Genomic DNA, 26,128 nt, shown 5'->3' with positions numbered 1-26,128 from the left:
ATAAAAAAGCGTCAAATCCAACCAATAATATTTGCTGTTATTAATACATTACAGAGCTTCTTTTAGTGGAGTGGTAAAAACAGCTTATAATGAAAGGCTCACCAGCTTACAATATCGGCTAACCAAGACCAGATTGATCATTACGATTGTAGAATTCAGTGCAATACATTGCATTGTTTTCCTACCTGATTTTATTAATTTTAGTTCCTCTTCTATTATTTCTGAAGCAAAATCCCATGCAACCATCTAACACAGTGTTATAGATTTGGAATCCATAATGGGTACCCATGAAATATGGTCTGATGTGCAATCAAGGTGCTCTGGTGAATCAGAAACCATGAGGCCCAAGACTGCTGTTGTATAATTCACCCGAACCCCTAGATTATACTACTTAATTTGTGCAATAAAATCACCCAAAAGTAATACAGAGCTATATATCTGCTTTGTCAAATAATGTCATTCTGAGCATGAGAAAGAAATGTATCCTTAATAGGTAGTACTTGAAGGATACCTTCTGTAGTGAAAACGTTTCAGTGGGATCAGAAAACAGAACATTATCTAATGGCAAATGTATGTCATTGTTCATTTCTAATATATAATTCCTGGCTCACAGAGCCACAAAGAGCATCACCAATGTTTTTCGAACCAATCTGTGTGGTGTTCCAATAATGATCAATTGTGTTATATATCAGTGATCAAACTGCACAGACTTAAAAGCAGGTCAATTTATAGGTGTGCACGTCAAGATACTTTAATCTGTTAAATTGTTAGCCACCTCTTTAATTTTTACCAAAATTAGATGGCAGAAGATTCTAACACCATCCACTGTTCCTAATCCTTAGTGTGATGCTTTTACTTGGGTTTAGGAAGTTTCCTCTTTTTGTATTATAGTTCCACTACATAATTTAAGTTTACTTCATATGAAAAGAGCAGGCTGAATTACAAAATATTTTGATTGAGATAATTTCAACATGCCAAATAAAGTGGAGCGATGAATTAACTTAAAAAAGTAATACAGTGTGATTAACACATTAAAACAATCAGTTGAAAGATACATATTTCATATAGCAGCGAAACAGTTGAAATCAATTGTGCCTTATAAAGTAAAACAAGTGTGCAACTTACCAAAGTTCTCCCCGCCCCAGATGTCCATGGCAGTGTCATACTTCCCCAGATGAATAAACCATGTTTTGTCAATAACAAAGAGTCCTCCTGCAATGATAGGTGTCCTAAAACAAAACCAAATAAATCCAAAACACATTGAAACATAATTCTAGCTTTAATAAAATCCTGCAGGAACTATATTGAAATTGCAAAGTGTTGCCTAGTTGGTTAAACTTCTCCTCTAACTTTTAACTTATCGTGGCTAGGATCAAGGCTAACAACGAACAGGTACAAGAGTGGCCTATAAGGCATTATATTTTTTGATCAGTTATGCATGCACTCAGAATATTCTGTTATATATTGAGATATAGTATTGGGTTCAAAATCAAAAGTCATGATACAATCATTATCAAATCATGGTTCCTAACACATTACAGTGGATTAGATCCTTGGTATAAAACTGAGACACGTGGGCAAAAAATGTAATATCAATTGCGAAAACACTTTAAGTAAATGATGTGAAAACAATCACAAAATGAATAGGTAATATACTATAATATCACAGCTTAGTAAAGATTAAAATTGCTATGATCTCTGATACTCACCTTGTCATTACATTTGTAGAGTTAGAAATGCCATTTATATATTCATATTACGAATATCACAGACATAATAACATTAACATACTATTTAAATAAAGTTAATAGTATAATGAACAGTGTGCAAGATCTGGGGCATGGGACTTGCACAAATATTCTAGCACTAAAATCAGAATAACAATGTGCTAGTCTCAGAATACTGGTGCAGAAATATTAGAAAGATTTCAAATTGAGGGCCTTATTTTGAGTTTGGTAGATGAAATACTCTGTCATAGACTTGGCTGGTACCACATCCACTATATTACATTTTCTAAGGTAATTGTAATACTGCAGATGGGATATATGTTGCCAAATCTTGATGGAATATCTCATCTGCCAAACCCACAGTAAGCCCCTTAATCTTTCCAAAGAAAATAATCAACCAAGTACAAGTAACGTAAAAGGTACATTTTCTATCAAAAATGTATCAATCAAACCATTTGAAAGAAAAGACATTTCTTTCACCTTAAAACACTGAAGTCAATTAGCACATCTAGAGACGTCTTCAAGTTGTGATAGGCAAGCATCTTCCACAGAAAGAGGGAAATATCAGGCAGTCAATGCCTGTTTTCCACAACTCTGAAGTATATCATTTTATAAATCTCTTTCTCCGCAAATCACTCGAAATCTATTTGGATGTGAGTTTGAGCTCCTACTGAACATTCTATAATCACTGTACATGACATCTCATGCCACTCATTAAAATACACGATTATACATTACCACGCCTGTCAATGGACATTGTTTAAGAAATATACTTGAAAAAAACAGATGTTTTTTAAGAATTGACAAATGGAGGAATAATGGACTTCCAAATAACAGTTAGTTAGCACTAAATGTATAACTAGACAACTGTCAAGATATGTGCTGATATATTGTCTGCACCTATCTCCCTCTTTGTAAAGTAAAGCTTGAGAAGACTTCTTCACCCCAGCGGCTCACAGTGAGGACAGCCATGTAGTTTAATGGCATGACACCTAGTTATTCATCCTTACTGTCAGCTCAGATGTAACAGAAATTATAATGGGATGCTGCCCACCAGAATATTAATTAATCTCACAGTAAGGGTTATTCGATAAGTACTGCACTCTAACTGTGACCCTTCAATTAGAAAATGCGTAACATGCTCATTTAGATAAAGCCCGAGCAAAGTTGCACCAACATTAATTCTATTTAAAATATGAAATGAAAGTTCTCTTAGAACATTGAGATATTTCCCATGTTTTCCTGCAACTACTGAAATAAATGGAGAGATATTTAAAAACATACCCTCAATTCAACCAAAATTACAGAGCAGTACACTACACTACCTATGCTGTAATTGGATGATGTTACAATGATACAACAAACAAATACAATGTGTTTCCCTGAAAAATACCTCCATAAAAAGGCATTTCCAATTAGTGGGGCTGTGTGAAAGTGGAAAAGATGTGCATCTTTAATTTCAGAATATTCTATTTATTTTGCAAGATAAACTCGATGTACGGAAATATATAAGAGAACCCATAAATATGTGGTATAATTTGTTTTGAATAATATGTAGGGCCATTACCAACATAATGCGTCTTATCAGTGATCCATGTATGGCACCTGTTTAATGGAATAACTTGATAGCATAGTAACTTGATAGTATGAAATAGTGGTACCTGCTAAACTTCCAGAAAATATCTGGAAAAGGGTAGCCATTGATTTTCAAAGACCATTTCATGGATTGCAGTGTGCCAGTTTGTCCTGGAGTTGATTGATTACAGGTGAAAGTGAATTGAGGTGACGTTTGAGTGACAGCCAAATTCAAATGTTATGATTGAGTTTTTGAGAGAGAATTTTGCACATGAAGTCCACTACAAGTAAATGGCATGGACAATAGGGTGCAGTACATCTCAAATGAAATGATGACATTTCTAAAGGAGACTGGTATTCTAAATTAGAAGATCAGTTTCTATCCTCCACAAGGGAACAGATTTCGTGAAAGTATTAACAGGTTTGTTGAAGAATGCATCAGGCTGACTCTGGCAGTGTGGCTGGTGGTAGATGAAATCATAAAGGAGGTGTTGTGGTGCTTTCAGTTTACTCATCTTTCTATGACAGGGATCTGTCCCTTCAAAGGGTTGAAAGGACACAAGGGTAATACTATTGTGGAATCGTGTTGAGTTAATCAGCATGCTGGGAATAGAAAGTGCAGTCAATAATGTAAAATAATTATTGACACCAGGGTGTAAGGTAAGTAGGCTGACAAAAGTCTCAATATGTTGCTTTGCATTTTGCAAATAAAAAGGGCGGACAGTTAGAGGGCATGGTGAGTTAGGTGGCCTTGTGGAGAGAGAAAAGGCATTTCCACATTTTGACATGGGGTCAGTGGGGCTGTGTGAAAGTGGAAAAGATGTGCACCTTTAATTTCAGTATATTCTATTTATTTTGCAAGAAAAACTGGATGTACGGAAATATATAAGAGAACCCATAAATATGTGGTATAATTTGTTTTGAATAATATGTAGGGCCATTACCAACATAATGCGTCTTATCGGTAACCAATGTATGGCACCTGTTTAATGGAATAACTTGATAGTATGAAATAGTGGTACGTCATTATCAGAAACTGAAAGATACATTGTCATCTGTGAGTAGATGGGTTACATGCAGTGTTGTATAACATAATAAGGAAGTTCTTGCGAGTGTAATGGTTATAAGTGGCAAGCTATATTTTGTTTGACCCTGATAGGGCCAAAGATATTTTTCACAGTATTTGTTTATTTAAGTTTGATTTCCTATAACACTAATATGACACATTGCTACTCAGGAGGAAACGTGCTGGATCTTAGTGTGTTGTCTCCCACCTATGGTATGTTGTTTGTGCTAGAGTCTGGAGCCATCTGTAATATTCAATATGCGAATACAGAATTCTATGTGAGCTTGAATGTCAAGATTCTAAAGGACAGAACAGCAGAGGGGCAGCAGAGGAGCTGCAGTGGAACAATTACTTTCCATTCCTTCATGGGTTAGATTAAAGGCACATTTACTATACTCGCTGTCTCAGTGTTTTTACAACATTAGCAATGAGTGCCAATCCACACATGTTACAAACCCATGTACAACTGCAGAGATGCAGCAACTGCTGAAATCTGGTTCTGACTCTTGCCCCCATTATGTACAAATTACATAGATGAAGATAACATTTTGGTCACAAACGTTTTTTCAATGGTACCTGCTAAACTTCCAGAAAATATCTGGAAAAGGGTAGCCATTGATCTTCAAAGACCATTTCATAGATTGCAATGTGCCAGTTTGCTCTGGAGTTGATTGATTACAGGTGTAAGTGAATTGAGGTGACGTTTGAGAGACAGCCAAATTCAAATGTTGTGATTGAGTTTTTGAGAGAGAATTTTGCACATGAAGTCCACTACAAGTACAAGTAAATGGCATGGACAATGGGGTGCAGTACATCTCAAATGAAATGATGACATTTTTAAAGGAAACTGGTATTGTGAATTAGAACATCCGTCTCTATCATCCACAAGGGAACAGATTTCTTGAAAGTATTAACAGGTTTGTTGAAGAAAGCATCAGGCTGACTCTGGCAGTGTGGCTGGTGGTAGATGAAATCATAAAGGAGGTGTTGTGGTGCTTTCAGTTTACTCATCTTTCTATGACAGGGATCTCTCCCTTCAAAGGGTTGAAAGAACACAAGGGTAATACTATTGTGGAATCGTGTTGAATTAATCAGCATGCTGGGAATAGAAATTGCAGTCAATAATGTAAAAGAATTATTGACACCAGGGTGTAAGGTAAGTAGGCTGACAAAAGTCTCAATATGATGCTTTGCATTTTGCAAATAAAAAGGGCGGACAGTTAGAGGGTATGGTGAGTTAGGTGGCCTTGTGGAGGGAGAAAAGGCATTTCCAAATTTTGGGTTAGGGTTGAGAAGGTGTCCAAGTAAGCTGTATGTCTGTCTGTCTGGGGTAAGAGGTGGAATAAGAATAGAGCAGCTGAGGTTTCCTTTCAGGAGGCTTGAGTAATAAAGGGAGAAACGCATTACGATTATGGTTCTGCCTTTAGATATTTAGAGTGCATTGTGTGACGTTGAGAGTATACCTAAGCCTTCTCATGAAAAGAAAACACACACTATGGCTGAAATACTTGGCCTGATTTTCCAACTTGCTGTCGTTTTTTTGGCACCGAATTTTGAGGACTATTTATGTGCTGGTTATTTGTCTGCTCACAAGCTTGTGCTGTTATTGATATGATGTTTGCGTTGTGGCTCAGACTAATCTTTGTTGAGTTTTGCTTTTCTGCCCATTGTGCACAATTTGGTTGAACCTCTCAAGCCTCTGGTAGGTTCCTTGGACTACTGTCTCCGGCCATATGCAATATGCTAATACCGAAATCTATCTGCTATGTGAGTTTGAATGTTAAGACTCTAAGGAGGACAGTTGCCGAGGCACTGCAATGGAGCGGTGTCTCTTCCTCTGTGGGTCTTCAAGGTTTACACTACTTATAGTTTCTGCACCTCATTTAACAAAAAGACCTGAGAATGACTGAATATTTTTAATAGGTTTTTTAAAAGTTAGATCACAAGACTCACTGTCTATGGCATTTCCCTAATCCAAAGCTAAACGACTTTGACAGAACAGGCTTTTGAGACAGCAACTTTATTGAGTGCTTGGTGGGTTGATGCTCTTGATTTGGATTCCTTCCCACCTTTTCTTTCTTCAGACCTGCAAAATATGTATAAACCTGACTGTTCTCCACAAGTGAACTGCACTCATTTTATGAAACACTGAAGTCTCAACAGCTGAGTGGTCTTTTTTGGGTTTCAAACTGGTGATGTCAAGCTGTCTGGGATGAATGTCACCTATCTTGGTGGGTGGGTGGGTGGGGTGGATGGATGAATGAATGGAAACACCTATTACATATATACACCAACAGATGGCTACAGAGACCCATCTATTAACAGACTTACTTACATTCCTAAGTATAGTTAGTGCTTACATGCAATCGAAACACACACAACAACACTGCACATTGGCAAGTAGGTTTTCCCTGGTCATTATAAGCTACAGTAGTAAAAGCAGATATTTCATTTTAAGGCCCACATTAAAGCAAGCTTTAATAGAACTGCATTTATTGTACACAAATCTGTTAGGAGAAACCTGCAGGCTCAATTGCCCATTGAAAGACATGCTGAAAAGAAGCAGCTGTGATCTGCTTTGAGCATGAGTGAAATATGACACATCCCTATCCATCTGTGCTCCCCAACACATATGCATTTTTAGTGCGCATGTTGTAAAAATATCAAACGGTTTTACACCTCGCGCTGAGTTAGAAAAACATGCAAAAATGAGTTCAATAAAAGGCCTCATGCATATTTATAGTTCATATTTTTCATTCATGTGCTTGGTTTCTTAGCTCACCTAATGGGCTGGGTGGGATCTGTTCGCATGGCTTTTTGCTCCAGTGAGAGCTGTTCCCATTTGAAATGAAGACTCCAATCAAAGCCTATCATTAAAGAAAAAAAGACAAATATGAAGCAACAATATTTGCTGGTTCCATATTACCAGAGATTACATTCAGGCAGTTTTTGTTAATAGGTTTTTGAGTTTCAGGGCCCACTATGGTATGCCTAAAGCTGACATCATTTTAAAAAACAGACATTCTTATTGATGAAGTCATCAGCTGTGTGATATGAAATTATACCGCATGGGTACAATGTAATGCAAAATACATTGTAAGTGTTTTTCATCCATGGAAGCTAGGAGCACAAAGGCACTTTGCTAAAGTAACAAGACAGGTCTCACCAAAGTGATAAACTAAAGAGCCATTAGAAAAGACTATGTTAACAGCCTTAAAATAAAACAAAATTAAAATAAAACATAGATAAAAAAAAATATAAAAAAAACTGAAGAAAAGAAGTAACGTGGCATTTAGCTGCCACTTGAATAGAATGTAACTTTTGGGCATGCCTTCCCAACATTATACAACTCATCAATTAACTGGCTTAGTGGTTAAAAGACGAGCACTTTCATTTAATGTAGTGTCATTTGTTGTCCTTCTATGTATGGTACAAGGTCTCTGTCACTGGCCTTCACCACGTATGGTAAAATAAGAAAAGATCCAGTGCTACTTGCAGATACCATACTGATTACAAATGGTACCAGCCTATTAGAATGATGGAGTGATGGACACCAGCGGCGGCCGGCACAGGTAAGCGGGGTGAGCGGGTTGGCATGGGAGCGGGGGGAAGTCGACAGACGACAGAATAGGTATAATTAAATAAATAACAGCTATTCCATCGTCTGTTGGCTTCCCCCGCCACACCCGGGCGCGCCCCACTGCGCGTACCAGTGCTGGCCACCGCTGATGGATACAGGATTAGTACTGAATATATTTTCAGAAATGCTAAAAAGTTTGATCTTAGATGAGGTATATCTGGTTGGCTGCTATTTACCTATTCACAATTTGCTGCATTGGATTCAGATCTTTGTTGGACCGTGGGACAAGATTGGCTTTCTGTAGCTAATGCTTCTAGACTGATGAGTAAGTTTCATCATGGTATGTACAAGGCCTTTGTTATCCTGAGTCTTACCATTGGAGCTAGGATGTTTACTTATGTTCTATATTTCTTTTGATTGGGCGCATTCTAGATCAAGTCAGATGCATCTTGGCCGACTTGGGATGACTACACTCTTGTTGTGGAGTCAAATGCACCACACTTCTATTCAGCTCAGGGTTGTGGAGTAAGCCCTTCACAACAGCCGCAAAGAGGAGTTTTTAGACAGGGTCCAAGGCAAGATGAATGGTCTTTTGCTTTATCCTGCACTTCATGTAAAGCTCAGCGGCCAATGGGTTCCACCCAAGATGACCACTTGAAATGAATGAGGGATAAACACAAAATGATCACCCAATTCCCAGTCAAAGGTAGGTGACAGCAAGATTTTCATTGATCTGCAATACACTGACAGATACTCAATTTTAGACAGAATGATATATTCTATGTCTACAGTCACCAGTGACTTCCTGAGCTATGCTACACAGTTTCCTGTTAGAGCCCTTCCAAACTGTGGCTCCCTGCTGCTACATCTCCTTAGCTGTTTCTTTTCTCCCCAACTACTTTTTCTTTTTTAAATTTGAATTTGTAAAGCGCTGCTACTCAACAGAGTGTCCCGGCGCTGGCAAAGGGAAGACAGGATGCTAGGACGAGGCTAATCATTAAAAAGATGTGTTTTAAGTTTCTTCTTAAAAAGTTCCAGATTGTCTATCAGCCTCAGGGACATGGGAAGACTGCTCCACGCGTGGGGACCCAGGTAAGCAAAGGATCTCCCATTCATCCGAAGACAATTACATCGAGGGACCTTTTCAATATGAGTTGAGGAGGAGCGAAGAGTGCGGGCAGGGATGAAGGGGTGATTCTCTCCTTAAGATAGGGAGGACCCATCCCTTTCAGGGCTTTATGCATTAGGACCATGGCTTTAAACATCACCCTCTGTTTCATGGGAAGCCAATGAAGGGCCCTTAAGTGTGGAGTCATGTGGGATCTCGAGGGGAGAGAAAGCAGAAAGCTAGCTGCGGCGTTCTGCTCCACCTGGAGTCTGATAAAAAGGTAGTCCGGCAGGCCCTGGTACAGTGCATTACTGTAGTCCAGTCTTGATGTAATTATGGCCTGTACCACCTTTCTGCCTGCTGCCTCGGAGAGGAGAGGTAGAAATGTTTTCAACATGCGAAGTACGTTAAAGCAGATCCCCGCCAAGGCTAGTATCTTTGGAAGGAAGGATAGAGAGCTGTCGATTTTAAATTCCTAAGTTCTTCACCCAGTTTTTGGCAGAACCTGGGTGAGGGCAATTGCTGGGCCAAAAGTCCACCACAGCATTGTGTGGGACATCTTCAAAGGTCACAATTTCCGTTTTCTCGGGGTTACATCTAAGGTCATGCAATTCCATCCACTGGAAAACTCCGTTGAGGCACTTGGCTATTTCTCGCCTAAATCCTTGCGTTTATCACATGAGAGCAGTAGCTGAGTGTCGTCTGCAGATGAGACGACTTTAGCGGCAAGAGACTCGGCTAAAGTTGCAAGAGGGGTCAAATAAACGTTAAACAGCGTGGGGCTGAGTGCCGATCCCTGTGGCACTCCCACCCCCAGTGGCCTAGCCTGCGCTGTAAACAGAGGCACCCACACTTCAATGAACCATCCGTCCAGAAAAGATGCCAACCAATTATGGGCCTGATGTCTGATTAATATTTCATGTAGTCGTTCCAGCAGCTTATGGTGAGGAACGGTGTCAAATGCTGCTGTAAGGTCGAGCAGTGTCAGCATTGCCTTTCCTCCTCTGTCCAGAACGCTACGAATGAACTCCGTCACCTCCAACAGTGCGGTCTCAGGGCTAAATTGAGGGCGGAATCCAGATTGTGTGGCATAAAGGATGCCATTGGTCTCCAGGTAAACGGACAATTGGCGGTTTACTTCCTTCTCAAAAATTTTGGAGAAGGCTGGGAGCAGCGAAATGGGCCTATAGTTGATAACTAACTAAGAGTCAGCAGTAGGTTATTTCAGCAGTGCCAGGACTTTCGCTTTTTTCCACAGACAGGGAACCATCCCTGATGCCAGAGAAGAGTTAAAAATATGGTTTAGTGACGGGTTAATTGTAGGTGCCACCATGTTTAAAACTGACAGAGGGCAAGGGTCAAGAGGGGAGCCCAATTTCAGACTTTTTAATGCTGCTAAGGACTGAATCAATGGAATCAGGGTATAAGCTTCTAGGGTGGCATACGTAAGTGGGGAGGGAGTAGACTTACACTCCAGATGCAGTGTCCCAGGAGCAGCAGTCCCGATTTTTTTTTTGTGTCATGATCTTCTCATGGAAAATTTGATCGAGCTCATTGCACCATTGCATCGAGGGGGGACAAGCTCTCGAGGTGACCATCGGGCACATGAATGAGTCGACTATTTTGAAGATAGCCTTCCCAATCTGCTTTCACCTAGATTTTTTACCCAGTCTGTCTGAAACACAAACTGGATTCCTGTAACAGAAAACGCCTGCTGTCTTTCCAGTCCAAAATGGAGCATTGTACTCCGCCATTAAGGCTCACTGTTGCACTTGCAAAGCACAATGTACAACTTACAAGTGCAAAGAAAGCTTACTGATAAATATAATTTACTCCACTATGTTAGTAGGCAAATGTTAATAATATGGTGTCTTGACCAAATATTGAGTTTTAAATACTGTGGGACATAACTATTGTTAATTAAAATATTGTTACTGCCAAAATATTGTGGGAAATAACGTCATTATAGAAGAACACTGTTTTTTTTTGGTACAAAACTTCAAGAATATTGTTGTTTTAATATCATTTTTAATATAGTTGTAAAAAATATGGCATTTTAAATTAATTGAATGTGTTTTAGTCAATATATTAATTTTACGTGTTAGCATGTTTAGTATAATGATTAGAAATTTCTTAAAATATAGTTTCCAATATATATTGTAGTAGCAGCTTGTTGGATTTTTAGGGGAATAGGAAGGGAAGTTAATTCAACTATAAATTACAATTTAACTGTAAATTGATTATTTCTTTGAATAACAAAAAATAATAAGTTTGCTTTAGTTGTCATGATATATTTTAGTTGAATGTGTTAATTGTAACTGATATTTCTAATTTAATTATCAATTTTTTTAATGTTAATTAAATATTAATTTTGTAATTAGTTAATTCTAAAATTATTATAAAATTTTTGAAGTGTTTTATTTCTTCTAATTTGTTTTTTAATGTAACTATGTTTAACATGCATGTATTCGTTTATATTACTAAATGTTGTAGGCGAACCAGGTGGGAATACATTAAAGTTATACAATGTTTTCTACTAAATTCTATTTATCAGATAATTAAATATAATTTTACTGTTGCACCTATTATGTTAATTATTTGATTTTATTTCTTAATTAATTTAATGGGAAGTGTTGTTAAAACTTTGTCTGTGGAATGATTTTTGTTCTAACATTTTATTTGTTTTATATCTATTAATGTAAAGTAAATAATATGATACTTTTTAAAAATAATTGTTGTTAGTCAATTGAATGTGATTACAAATAATTGTATTTTTTAAACTTTTTTTGTATTCTTCTTAAATATTATAGTATTTCTTTTTTCCATGTAATAAAATGTAAGTATTTTTTAACATAGGTATTCAAATATTTTTAGTAAATGATTAGGGCTTGTAATGTCATATGTAATGCCTTTGACGTTCAATATGTTTCTTAGTGTTGCTTAGATTGGAGTGTGAATAGTAAATCTAACCCCTCCGAAGTCCAACACTTTTGTTACTGTTGCTTAGACTCGAGTGAGAGAGGTAAATCTAATCACTTCATAGTCCAAAATTTTCAATACTGTAGCTTTGACTGGGTAGGCTATAGTAAATTTAACCACTCTGAAGTCCAACACTTTTCCTACTGTTGGTGAAACTGAATTTACATTTTATTTTATTTGGTATTGTATTTAAAAGTAGGACAGATAGAGAGGTAATATTACTATGAGTCTAATTCACAAGGCCCACAAACTAATTTCACTTTGGCAGTCCTATGCAGAAAACTAGGGTATAGATTAAAATACTAAAATTGGTAGCTCAAGAAAGAGGTGACCTATATTTATAATAGTTATAGTTATAAAAAAAAAAAAGTCAGATCTATAATGAATATTAAGGAAAACAAACTTTTAGAAAGTTACCCTTTACTTACCTGAACTTTCAGACGGCTAATTAGCATGAGCCTCTGCAAACTTCCAGCATGAGCTTAGCATCAAATAAAGTGTGAATGAGTTGTGACATTCATTCCAGGAGCTACACAATCTGCAGAATCATCAAGGTAGGGACTCTGAGCATCCTGTTGACACCACCACGGCAAATCCTGCCTGACAGGTCTGTTTGAGCCACTTTGACACACTTGAAAGTAAAAAAACAGGATGGCAGGACAATTCTTGGGTATCCTCTGTTTGGGTGCTGTAGGACCCTGCCTTTGTCCTACCAGACTTCTGTTTTCTAGTTTGTTGTGGGTGCAGTGCCTGCATCAAACTGAATTTTAGTGTTAGGTATGAGAGGACACTAGTGATTACCAAAGTGCACTCCCCTACACACCCACGACAGTCAGAGCCCAAGTTTAGTGTGGCAGAAGACTTTCGCCATCTTGAAAATTCCCTGACATATGCCATTTTGGGCATGTTTAGATTAAGGCAGACAGGAACTAATGAAAACCAGGGAAGGGTTGCCCCTGGAAACTTTTACTTAATTGGTTGGAGAGTATCCAGGCGTCATCCTCAATACATTAGCTAGTACCAGGCATCAATGTGGCAGTCCAAGGCACTCAAATAGAACACTTTATGGACCTGTGGAAGAAGAGAAGAAGACTGGGCCTGCTGTCTGTGACCTGAGAGGAGCCAAAAGGACTGGACTTACTCCCCCTGAAACCCAAGACAAAGAAGTGGACTTCAGGGGTCTGCTAACTGACCTCCTCTCTAGCTCCAGGAATACAACCGGCCTCAAAAACCTTTTTTTCCAAAGTGCCCAGCTGATTACTGGCCACTGGCCTTGGGCTGGACTTTTCTATTTGCCTCTGCCTGATACCCTGAGAGTCTCTACGTGTCCTCACCTGAGGTCCTGGGGGCCTTAAAAGTATACTCCTGTGATTGTTTGGGAAACAGAAAAAGTTTGGAAACTCTGGAACACTTTTGCTCCAGAGCTCCAAAGACTCAGAGGTACCCACCACATAAGTATTTGCCAGGCAGTTTCACAGTATTAGATTGCATTTTAGCTTTGCCCAGGACAGAGAGCTCTTTACCACCAGAAAATTAACAAAGTACCTTTCTGCACTGAGACTCATAAGATATTTCAATCAGATAACTGAGGTTTGTTCAAATCACCCCAGCCTATATTTGTAAGTAGTTGGATCAATATTACAGCCTCTTATCCTCCATAAATATCCGGAGGTTTAATCCCAAGAAGAGTAGTCACCCCAAGTTAGTGTTGGGAGAAGAGTGGGCCAGTGTAGTGGTCTACCATCCTTTTCCATAGAGACGCGCTCTTCGGTATCGTATTGTTTCTCCATTTTTGCTAATTGATTTGGATTTTTATTATTTGGCGGTTTGACTTTATTACTGTTTTGGCACTGAGTAAGTACTTTACACATTTCTCTAAGGTACTCTTGTCTGCTCTGTGCCATAGCTACCAGGGAGTTGAGCTCATGATAATTTAGTGACTTTGAGGGGTCACCCTAACAAGAGATGTGAGCATTCTTTGAGATGGGCAGTCGCATTCCCCAAACAATACTCCAATTTCTTACATAACCTACTACAGAAATGTATCAATTCAGAAGCAAACTCATACAGGTGCATGGCAGGGAGCATGAACTTGCAAAACAACACCTAAGAAACACAGGAACAAATACAACACCACAAAGGCCTACAAAGAATTCACCAAAAGGCCCAAAACCACAAAGAAAAACAAAAAACGAATATACCCCAATAATAATTAGGGTCTGGGTGATACCCACTGCAAACTAATTGTACTGTAATAATAAGATAACATGTCACTATCCCTTTATAGGATACATTACCAAACCAACAGGCAGAGAAGAGCGAGTTTTGCAGGCCAGATGTTACCCTGCCAAGGCAACTAATGGTAGACTCTGGATACAACAGAAAACACCAACACACAACTACAAACCACAGCTACCAAAAGTGGTATTTGGTGGGTGACCCCATGCAGTAGAACCTATTAAACACATTCAACCCCCCAAATGTGGAAATGTAACATGATACTGCCTCAGTAACTTACTGAATTAAGGAAACTGCTCAACAGAATACATTTGATGACCGGATGCTGCTCCTCCATAATGGTGGAGGAACACTACCCCCCTGCTAAAAGAGGAAAAATAAAATGAGAATAAAATCATTTTATTATCATTTTATTTTTGCCTAACAGCTGACGACGGCAATCTTCAGTGGGGTGGGGCCAGCCAATCCTGTTTGACAGGCAGGGGTAGGAGTGGTGGGCACATTTAAGTGCGCATGTCTCTTTGGCCAGCCGCTCAAGGCTGGGCAATCAGAGATACGCATTTAGGTTTCTCCAAACAGGCTGCGTTGCACAGTCGGTTTGGAGAAACACCACAGGCTCCCAGGCACTGTCTGAGAGGCACTGACCAATTTTAGTGCTTTTCTCATGTTGGGAATAGCATTCCCAGCATGAGAGAAGCACTGCCATTGAAAACTGGGAGCTTGAATAGTGTGAAGCTGGAGTCGAAGATTGGGAGAGAGGAGTGAGGCGGCGGCCGTCGTAGCAGCAGGTAAGTGTACTTTTAATTATGTGTTTAGTTTTGATTGTATTTCTTCCCCTCCCCCTGCCCCATCACTAAGCAATGATAGCAGCTGCCACTGTTGACACAAAAAAAGACATGTGACCTGCAACTACCCACTGCCATGAGTGACTGAAAGCCCAAGTACAAAACATGACAGTCAAACTGTGCAAAGAACAAAAGCAAACAAATTGCCACAGCATTGTGGAAATGAGGCATGCTGGCCACCTTAATTTTAACATGACTTGAGGCATGACATGATAACCTCATGGCGTTCAGAAAGAAATGCTTTAAATCTTTTACAGCACTACTTCATACCAGAAGATACAATTGCACACAGGTGTTATGTCTCAACACAGCTGCGTGCACAGCAAATCTCAGCTAATCGATAGGTTAGCACTGACATCAATGCCAATTCCCAGCAGCTGAAATAACTGCATCACAGCTACCGAAACATACTATAAGTAACAAACAAAACGTCCAGTACGAGTTCACAAAATCTTGAGTATAAAACCCCATTAATGGTGGCTATAAAGGAGACAACTTCAGAAAATGATCCTAATTTCACAGCCTTGAACACTTCATGATATAGCTCTTCTTCCATCTGACATAAAGACACAAGGCCAGACACCATTTTACTCCATTGACTCCATTTTGTGGGTGTTTGCAGAGTCATCAACATGTGTGCCTTTGATGTAGATGTCATCTGTCCTTATATTTCCAATAACCGTGAAAGTATCATGTAATTTAGATATAGACATAAACAAAACACCAACTGCAACATAATTCTAGAACAAGTAACTTGGCATCTCAATTTCAAGGTCGAAAAAGAATAGCCAAATCAGAGTAGTCCGAATAGTCATATTTTTACCTTAAGTGTTTAAAGGAATGTGTCTTAGACCAGCAACTTGACGCTCATTTCTACAGTGGTGTTGGGAATTCAATCTTAGATAAGATACTTTATAAAAGGACTGCTACTTGACTACCTGTGAGGAGAGGACCTTCGCCCCAGATTATCGCAAGCAAGATACTACCAGACCAGAAGGTGATCCTGCCTGCCAGAGATGCTGCTGCCATATTACACTTTCAACTGAAAGCTGGTATCATGCCTCAGCCTGGGAGGAGCTGATGATGCTGAGTGTGGGTTTGCCTTTTGTGGAGAACATGGCCTCCTTCACTCCTGATAATTAAAGTGTTTCACTGTAATTAAGGTATGCAGTGCACTCATCCCCCCCAAGAAAATCTGGATCAGAGTTATTCTATCTTCCATGCTTCCCGAGTATAGCGCATAGAAGTAGGTTTTAAGGTGTTAGGTTTGGCATTTTAAACATGCTAGAAATTTTAATTTTTCATTGTTTACAATGTGCATTTGTGCTGTTTTAGTCACATTATGTTTGGTGATTTTAGGTGTGTTAAGCAACAGGGTGCACCTGTTGAATTAAACACCCTTTTTAGTTTAAGTGTCTTTTTGCTTAGCACATCTTGTGTGTGTATGATTGAAGAGAATGAAAAGGTTTGCTTTTGATCACCATAATGTCCATGGATCCCTGTTTAGGGACTGTTAGTAACCCACAAGCATTCACTCTATTTAAATATGCAATGGGTGCGGGTTCTGTGGGGATACAGAAACCTGTCTTTCACATTCAAGCATTGGTGCATAGAACTAAGGTCACTCGTGTCGCCTGTAGGTGGGAAAGCTAACCTTGTAGATCTGAATTAGAGACTCAGTTTACGCAACACATCTCCAATACCACTTTGAGAAAAAGCGAGCCAGGTGCGTGCCCCTCTCAGATAAGCACCATTTACTCCTACAGTAATGCAATTAAAATCTTCTAAAGATTGGCTATAAAATCTGTCAATTATCCAATGGCAACTAGGGTCAACAAAGGCATACAGTACTTGTTTCTGCTTTTGACATCGTAAGACAGGTCTGGTAAGAATGTAATTTGTAGTACACTTTGTGTAAAACTCTCTTTTGAAAATTAGTTTTTTCAAGACTTAGAAGTGGGCTAGTTTCAACATGTTGAGCTTTTTTACATGATGAGTATTTTTATATTTCTTGTGTTTTACACCTGATAATGAAAGCATTACTTTTGGGTAATTCCATTTCCATTTGTATGTTTCCTTCTTCAAAAAAGGTATAATAAATTATGTTGTTAATTGCTTTTCCTTTTATACCTTAGGTGGGGTGCTGGTACTTGTAGTGTTAGCAACTTTAGGCCTCGAAGCAATTTTGAGTTTCTATCATTGTTAAATAAAAACACAATTCGCATTTAATTATAGTTATTAAACGAGCATTGCTTCAAACTATTTTAAAGTTACCAGTACTATGATCAGGCAGTTCATAATTGTTTTATTCTGTCAGACACAGTTCATACGAAGCTTAGAAACCCTTACATTCTCGGGGTCACATTGGTACAGGACCGCTTTGTTTTGACATATATACATATGTCAAAACAAAGCGATCAAGTACTAATGCGACCCTGAGGATGTAAGGGTTTGTGAGCTTATATATATATATATAAGTTTATATATATATATAAACATATATATTCACTGAAAAAACCATAGGTTTCACACACGTTATAGTTAGGAATTAGAATTTAAAAAACCTTGCAAATTCACTGAAAAAAACCATAGGTTTCACACATGTTGTAGTTAGCTGGACATTTCACTCGGAAAAAACCAATGAAATTCCCCCTTTATAGTTAGTTCAGCTAACTATAAATCGCGCGCCCGCAATCAATCAATCAATCAATCAAGGCATTTGTATAGCGCGCTACTCACCCGGAGCGTCTCAAGGCGCTTGGGGAGGGGGGGTCCGCTACTGCTCGAACAGCCAGGTCTTGAGTTGCTTCCTGAAGGCGAGGTGGTCTTGGGTCAGGCGGAGGTGGGTGGGCAGGGAGTTCCACGTCTTGGCAGCCAGGTAGGAGAAGGATCTTCCTCCCGTTGTGGCTCTTCGGATGCGGGGGACGGCGGCGAGGGCGTGACTGGTCGATCGGAGCTGGCGTGTGGGAGTGTAGAAGTTGAGGCGGTCATTGAGGTATCTTGGGCCTTGGTTGTGGAGGGCTTTGTGAGCGTGGGTGAGGAGTCGGAACGTGATTCTCTTGTTGACGGGGAGCCAGTGCAGGTTTCTTAGGTGCGCGGAGATGTGGCTGTGTCGGGGGATGTCTAGGATGAGTCGAGCTGAGGTGTTCTGAATCCGCTGGAGTCTTTTCTGGAGTTTTGCAGTGGTTCCGGCGTAGAGGGAGTTGCCGTAGTCCAATCGGCTGGTGACGAGGGCCTGGGTGACCGTCTTTCTGGTTTTGGTGGGGATCCACCGGAAGATCTTCCGTAGCATGCGTAGATGTTGAAGCATGACGAGGAGACGCCGTTGACTTGTCTGGTCATGGAGAGGGAGGAGTCCAGGATAAAGCCCAGGTTGCGTGCGTGGTCCGTTGGTTTGGGTGCGTTGCCCAGGGCAGGGGACCACCAGGAGTCGTCCCAGGCAGAGGGCGACGATCCCAGGATGAGGACTTCCGTCTTATCTGAGTTCAGTTTCAGGCGGCTGTTCATCATCCACTCGGCTACGTCTTTCATCCCTTCGTGTAGGTTGGCCCTGGCGGTGGCGGGGTCGTTGGTGAGTGAGAGGATCAGGTGGGTGTCGTCGGCATAGGAGATGATGTTGAGGTTGTGTTGGCGTGCGATGGCTGCGAGGGGGCTCATGTAGACATTGAAGAGGGTGGGGCTGAGCGATGATCCCTGTGGTACGCCGCAGATGACTTCGTTGGCCTCGGATCTGAACGGGGGGAGGCGGACTCTCTGTGTCCTTCCGGTGAGGAAGGAGATGATCCACTCCAGTGCCTTCTCTTGGATTCCGACATTGCTGAGGCGCTGCACTAGGGTGCGGTGGCAGACAGTGTCGAATGCCGTGTAGAGGTCCAGGAGGATGAGGGCCGCTGTTTCCCCGTTGTCGAGCAGGGCTCGGATGTCGTCAGTGGCTGCGAGGAGGGTGGTCTCGGTGCTGTGGTTGGCTCGGAAACCGGACTGCGAGAGGTCGAGGGAGCCATTCGTCTCGAGGAAGGCGGCCAGCTGTCTGTTGACTGCTGATGACGTCACATATTACATCACTCATGACATGGTCAGTGACATCACTCATGACATCACTCATGACATCTCAAATTACATCACTGATGACATCACTGATGACATCATCCATTGAGCATGTGTTTCTGAACAATTTTAATATGTTTAATATATATAGGGAAAGGCCTGTTGAAGAATGAGTGGGTGTAGAAGTGTGTAAATGGATGATTTTCTGTGGTGCGTAACTGACTCTATAAGTGAGTCATTAAATGTATCTTACTGCAGACTAGTGACTAAACTGTGTAAATGTCTGTATGTGTCTGTATGTTGGTGTATAAGTGGCTGCATGGTTTTGTAAATAGCTATATGAGTGTCTATATGAGTTATTGATTGCTTGTCTCAGTATCTGTATGGGTTCCTGAGTGTTTGTGTGGGTAGGGTGTGTGTGACTCTATGCATAGATGTGTGAGTGGGTGATTCTATGGGTGCATGGTTTTAAGAGTGCATCTGTGATGGACTGTATGGTTGAGTGAGTGTATGTATGGCTGTGTTAGGGATTGAATGTATATCTCAGTGGTACATTTGTGACTAACTACATATGTGAAAGGCAGTATATATGCGTGTAAGAGTATATAAGTGGGTAGATGTGAGAGTGTGTGATTGTGAGAGTGACTGTATGGATGAGTGTGTGCTTGTATCAATGATTCTATAAGAGCGTAAGAATGTGGTACTATTTTTATGAGTAAGTGAACTTGAGTGTGTATAACCGCATAGGTGAGTAAATGGGAGTGTGATTATTTGCATGACTGACTAGGTGTGAGAGTACCTCTATGGATGATTGGTGGTGTGTGAGTGTCTATATAGGTGTATACATGCATATGATAGTCTTGTATGGAGTGACTGTAAGTATGAGTGACTGTACAGGTGAATGAATGGAGGTGTATGTAGATCTAAGAGTTAATAAGTGGGTATGTAGTTATTGGTATTGGAATATGTATGGTTTTGAGAATGGAACTCTGAAATTTTGAGTCGGTGTATCAAAGGTTATATTAGGGTGTGAGAAGATGTGGTAATTTATCACATGGATGATGTCATCAGTGATGTCATCAGTGATGTAATTTGAGATGTCATCAGTGATGTCATGAGTGATGTCACTGACCATGTAATGAGTGATGTAATATGTGACGTCATCAGCAGTGGATTGTGGGCGCGCGAGTTATAGTTAGTTGAACTAACTATAACCGGGGAATTTCATTGGTTTTTTACGAGTGAAATGTCCAGCTAACTATAACCTATGGTTTTTTCAGTCAATTTGCAAGGTTTTTTAAATGCTAATTCCTAACTATAACGTGTGTGAAACCTATGGTTTTTTCAGTGAATTTGCAAGGTTGTTAAATAAATGCTAATTCCTAACTATAACGTTTGTGAAACCTATGGTTTTTTAAGTGAATTTGCAAGGTTTTTTAAATGCTAATTTATGAATGTATTATTATATTTTTTAAATATTTATTTTACAATAAGCTACCTATGTATATAGTTATAGATTGACTTTTTCCTGTAATATGGAATGGCTCAGCTCTTTTTTTTTTTTTTATTTGGATAAAGTTGAACAGCATAGTTAATATCTTCTATAAACTTATAAACACTTTAAAAACATTTTTTTACGTACGTGCTCCGTGTGCGCATGCGTACGTGCTCCACGTGCGCATGCGTACATCGTGCGTGCTCCATACGCGCGTGCTCCGTATGCGCATGCACGCGTCCTCCGTACGCGCGTGCTCCGTACGTGCATGCGCGCTTGCTCCGTACGCGCATGCGCGCATGCTCCGTACGCGCATGCTCCGTACGCACTTGCGCGCGTGCTCCGTACGCACATGCGTGCGCGCACGGCAAGTCATGTGATTAGGAAACCACACTTTTCATTGGTTTATAGTAGTTTCAGGTCATGTGATTAAGAAACAACACTTTTCATTGGTTATAGTAGTTTCAGTTCCAGAAACTTCCAACACCACACCCACTCCCCTCATTATTTCTTCTGATTCCCTGGGAGAAGGAGCTGAGCAGCTTTTCCAGTACTCCAGTACTTGAGAATGGCAGAGTAGCAGTCATCTTCTGGGAGTGAGCAGGAGACCCTTGTGAGACAGAGACAGGGGAAACTGAAAGACTCTTTTATCTGGCAATTTTTTAGATTTCCAGAGGGGCAGAAGAAGGTGAATGCTCCAAAAGTCACCTGCACTATTTGTGGTGTTGTCTTATCAAGAGGAGATCCTAAAAAGAAATACTCTTTTAGTATTCTCACTCTGATCAGGCATGTTAAAGGAGTACATCCTGTGGCTTTTGCTCGAGCTGCTAGAGACAACCCTCCAGCAGCTCAGCCGAGCACATCCGCAGCAGCTCAGCCGAGCACATCATCGGCAGCTCAGCCGAGCACTTCATCTGCGGCGGCAGCTTCACCTGCTTCTGTTCCTCTGGATATACACCCTCTGTTCAAGAGGGTGCATATACGGTGCAATGCGTGCAATGCTCTTCTCTCTTATGGGGACACCAGCATTCTCCTAATAGAGAGCAAGATACAGCAGCACACATGCGGCACCCTATAATTTTTTTCATTTTTTTGTTCCTCTGTTCCTCAATTAACACAACGGCTCTTTTTAGAGCCACCTAACATCTAAACACTTAAATTTGATTTTTAATTCTATTTTTTTTATGATTTTTTTTCCGCCGTGTGCGCACCTCGCGACGGTGCGCGCATGGTGGGCGCACTGTGCGCGCACCCCGCGATTTAAAAAAAAATTAAAAAATGTTTTTTTCACCCTTCAGGGTCCTTCAGGGACACCCTGCAAAAGCTATGGGGTCAGGAACTCTGTACCCTGCCCCCTTTTCACGTTCTCCACCTTTCTTTTTCACTGTCACACACAAAATGGCAGCCGACACTTCCTGATTTCGACCGATTCGAATGTTGACTGACATGTAACCACCAATCACAATTACGCTCGCGCACGTTAAGGTGCGCGCTTATAGATATTTATGTACTTTTAACTGCAATTTTCTCAGGAACTACTGAACAGATTGACACCATATATGCAAAAGGCACATCCCTGACCTGAGGACTACCTCTTTGCCAAATTTCAAGTAATTCTGTTCAGCCGTTCGGGCTGTACCTTCGACTAAAGGTCCTATGGGAAAATGCATGGGGAAAACGCATTTTGGCACCCCCACTTTTTTCTCAGCCCCCGCTTAACGAATCACCCCGAGACTTCCAGGGTAGGAGCTGAGCGGAGCGCCCAATTAGTTTTGAAAATTTCGCGAGGATCCGTCAACCGGCGCCAAAGTTATTCAAAATAGAATTTTCAGAATTTCAATGGAAACACGGTCCTAAATATAACTATCTACTGGCGACCGCCAGTAGATAATATATATATATATATATATATATATATATATATATATATATATATATATATATATATATATATATATATATATATACTGCTAATAAATTTGCCACCATTTGACAAAACTTCACAGGACTTTTCAAACAAAATGTTCATCCACTTCAGCTCTATCCTGAAAGGTTGTGGGGGGATCTGTCAAGTTGGAACCTAGAACAAAGGGCTGGGGGAGTCCCAAAATGCATTTTCCAATGTAAATTCTTATAGAAATCCTGAAAAGCGATACTGAAAAGCCAGCTGTCAAAATAAAAATTAAAACTTTGTGCCACTGGTCCCATTGTACTCCTAGGGCCCAAAAAAAGGCTTTCCATGAGGTCTTAAGGCCTCTCATTTAGTATCCCAGGAGTACTGCAGTACCGTGCAACTGTTAAAAAGTGAAACTTGCATGGTCCCTCTGTAGCTTGGAGTGCCACTTGTGAAGTGGTTCTGCAGTATTTAAATTACATTGAAAATGTGGGTGTCTGTGCAGGGGTTGCATAACCAAAGGGGGGTGGGCAAGGGGGCAGAAAGGTGGCATTTTTTTAATGTAAAGTAAGATCTTCTTATCATACCTAACATTAATGTCACTTTAACCTTTGCTTTTTTTCAGTGAATTTGGGGGGAGTTTTTATCCTATGCTCAAAGCACTGTCACGGAGCATAGAATCTGGCTGTCCTAAGGGGGGTATTGGATGCACGGCCTATTGGCATTTAGACCCAGCACGTAACCCTCCACAGGTGGCCAACCCTGCCACTGTGCAGAAGCTTTGGCTGTGCGTGGTGGGGTTGGCTGCCCCAGGTGGACAGGGTAAGGGTTACCTGCAGGATCTGGCTGCGGTCTAGCATGCATGGCCTTTGGCTTAGCATGGCAAGAGGTGGGCTAGGCATGGGGAGATTGGATGCAAGGCCTAGACGTAGGTCAGACCATGCATTCATCCTCTCCTGTGCACGGTCAAAGCTATGCTTAGTATAATTCAGCGATCCTGTGTACATCTAAAGGGATATTGTTCTATACTTAACATCTTAATACCTGAAATCTAGAAATACTATTGCACATTTTATGATACTTAGATAGAGGAAAATACTTTTCGCCAAGAGATACAGGGTTTCCCATACATTAGATATAGGATTTAAACATTTCAGTTTTTGCAAGCATAGAAACTCATGAAGCATGGAAACACATTGAAGCTTTTGATGCACTCCCAGCTAATCACATGTTAAAGGACACCTGTCTTCCATGGCTCCACACTCACCTCCCCTCAAGTCTGATGAAGCTGCAATATAAGCAAATGTATCCAAGTTAATAATGTCAATCACAGGGCTAACCACACGTGATGGATTCTGAAATGAAAGAAACAACAATATAAATTGCGTGTTTAAGAGTATATATTAATGGCATAAGTATCCTTGTCCAATCAGAACAACATTAATGTGTAAATAATGAGATACACCAGAGGTACTGTAAGAAAGTGAATTATTAATTGTGGTGGATAATAGTACGCCACAAGTAGTAATGTCGCTAACCATTTAAGTTGTGTTTAAGATTTTAATTATTTAAACCTGCGCTCAAATCCTGGTGGCTATTGTACAGAGGAGAGAGGCTTAACTTTAAAAAAAAATCTATCAAGCATTATAAGTACCAAAACAGTTACAATATCAAACACAAAACACAGTAAATTTCCCACTGCAATTAAGAAAAATAGAGAAAAAATGCCTGATTCACAAAGGTAAACTCTACTCTTTTGTGTAAGTTTAAGATTGTTTGTGAGTAGAAGCTTTACAAGTGCTGAGTCTTCACACATAAAAAGTTTTAAATTCCATAAGTAAAATTACAAAAATCCAATAAGAGGAACCTAAGTTATGATTTTTTAAAGACTGAAGTGAAGATAGTGCTGTAAAGCTCAAAAGGTAGTCAGTGGTTGTGGTAGACCTAGATCTAGGGGCAATTTGAGGCTGACTGTGATGGGACCAGGATCAGATAAACAAAGTGGATTAGTACCATTGAAAGTCTGAAAGTCAAAAAGTTAGACAAAGTTTCAGTACCAACATCAGAAGGGACTTTGTCACACCTTTAAAGAAAAGCATTGACATTTCTTCTAAGTACCAATGCAGAATGGGACTTTCTCACTTTTTGAAAAGAAAAATCCTCTCAATCGGGTTGTCACTGAAACTGTAGCCACTGATATTGAATGAAGGCCAAATGCCTGAAGCAGGTTGGTCCCTATGGTGCTCTGGAGCTTTGGACATTTTGCGCTGGAAATGTTCTAAATCCCAGAAATGCAAAGTAGAACTTAGTAGTTTACTCAGAGGAGTGGGGATCATTTAGTGGGACGAAGACGAAATCCAACCCAACACTCTGGAACTGCCAGTTGCATACTTTTTTAAGCCGGTCCCACTGAAGCTTTGAAACTCAGGGGGAAATGTTTTTTAAAGTTTCCAAAATTTCGTCTAGGCCCCAAGCAACCACAAAAGTACAGTTTTAAGGCCCCCAGCACCTCAAGCGTGGCACTCAGAGACTCTTAGGGTGTCAGGCAGAAGCCAACAACAAGATCCAGTTCTGTTTGAGTTGCTTCTGATCTATGGGGCACTTCATGGAAAAAAAGCCTCTTGCAACTTGTTGTGTCCCTACAGCCACATAAGAGGTCAGCTAACTGACCCTTGAAGTCCACTTCTTTGTCCTGGGTACAAGTGGGTCAGGTCCAGCCCTACACATCTCCTCACAAGTTTCAAACACTAGGTGGCATCCTTCTTCTTTTTTTCCACAGGTCCAGAAACTGTTTTGAGGAAGGTGCCTAATGGTGCCACATTTATACCTGACACCAGCTAGTGGGTTGGGATGACTCCTTGCTTTTCCCTAACCAATGGGGTAAATGTTCCCAGGAGTAACCCTACCCAGTTTTTGCCACCATTCTTTTTTGGCCTACGGCAAACAATACCACAATGCACCTTATTCTAAACATTTAAGATAGGGAAACCCTTCTCCCCTTGTGCAGAGCTTGTGTGCCCAACCACAGATGTGGCCTGTGTAACGAGCAGTCACCTCCTCTATGGTCACTCAACATGATTCAGAGATAGCTTTCCTCTTACTGAGGGCCTGATTCACTAAGGAAAACCTACACTTTTGTGTAATTTTATGATTGTTTACTATTCACAAATGGATTTATGAATAGTATATTGACGAGTGCTCACTTACCTATCTTTTTATGTGGGAGACTCCGCACTAGTGAAGATACCAGTTGTAAATTTACCTTTGAGACAGTTTAATCAACTTTCAAGTAAACTTTTTAGAAAACTTCCTCTTAATTTAAATCCAATTTTAAAATGTTAGATCCAAAAACAAAAGCATTCAGCCAACGCATTTCTTCTTATTCAGATAGCCGGATGCGGACACTGCGTTCCCGATACGGTTCCTGGTATTGGATGGGGGATACTGATACTCCTACTGCTATTGGAACTTAACATAAGAACATGCGAAATTAGATGCAGAAGGCCATATTGGAATGCATGATCAAACACCATACACAGCCCTCTAAACATGGATACTATTGACTGATGCTAAACAA

At 40.3% G+C, this 26,128-nt stretch overlaps 1 protein-coding gene across 2 annotated transcripts in view; it reads right to left on the bottom strand.

Moving 5' to 3' along the window:
- Positions 1 to 26,128, bottom strand: part of GALNT14 (polypeptide N-acetylgalactosaminyltransferase 14) — a 1,097,368-nt gene that overhangs the window by 194,126 nt on the left and 877,114 nt on the right. For both annotated transcript variants that reach the window (XM_085613021.1, XM_085613020.1), the window contains exons 7-9: positions 23,819 to 23,906; positions 7,151 to 7,235; positions 1,126 to 1,229 (exon numbers count right to left, since the gene is read on the bottom strand). In XM_085613021.1, coding sequence (XP_085469147.1) covers positions 1,126 to 1,229; positions 7,151 to 7,235; positions 23,819 to 23,906 — 277 coding nt within the window. The remainder of the gene's footprint in view (positions 1 to 1,125; positions 1,230 to 7,150; positions 7,236 to 23,818; positions 23,907 to 26,128) is intronic.

This window comes from Triturus cristatus, chromosome 6 (genome assembly GCF_964204655.1).
Source record: "Triturus cristatus chromosome 6, aTriCri1.1, whole genome shotgun sequence".
Lineage (NCBI taxonomy): Eukaryota > Metazoa > Chordata > Amphibia > Caudata > Salamandridae > Triturus > Triturus cristatus.
Note: the sequence above shows the minus strand (reverse complement) of the source record. Positions and strands in the feature narration are given on the sequence as shown.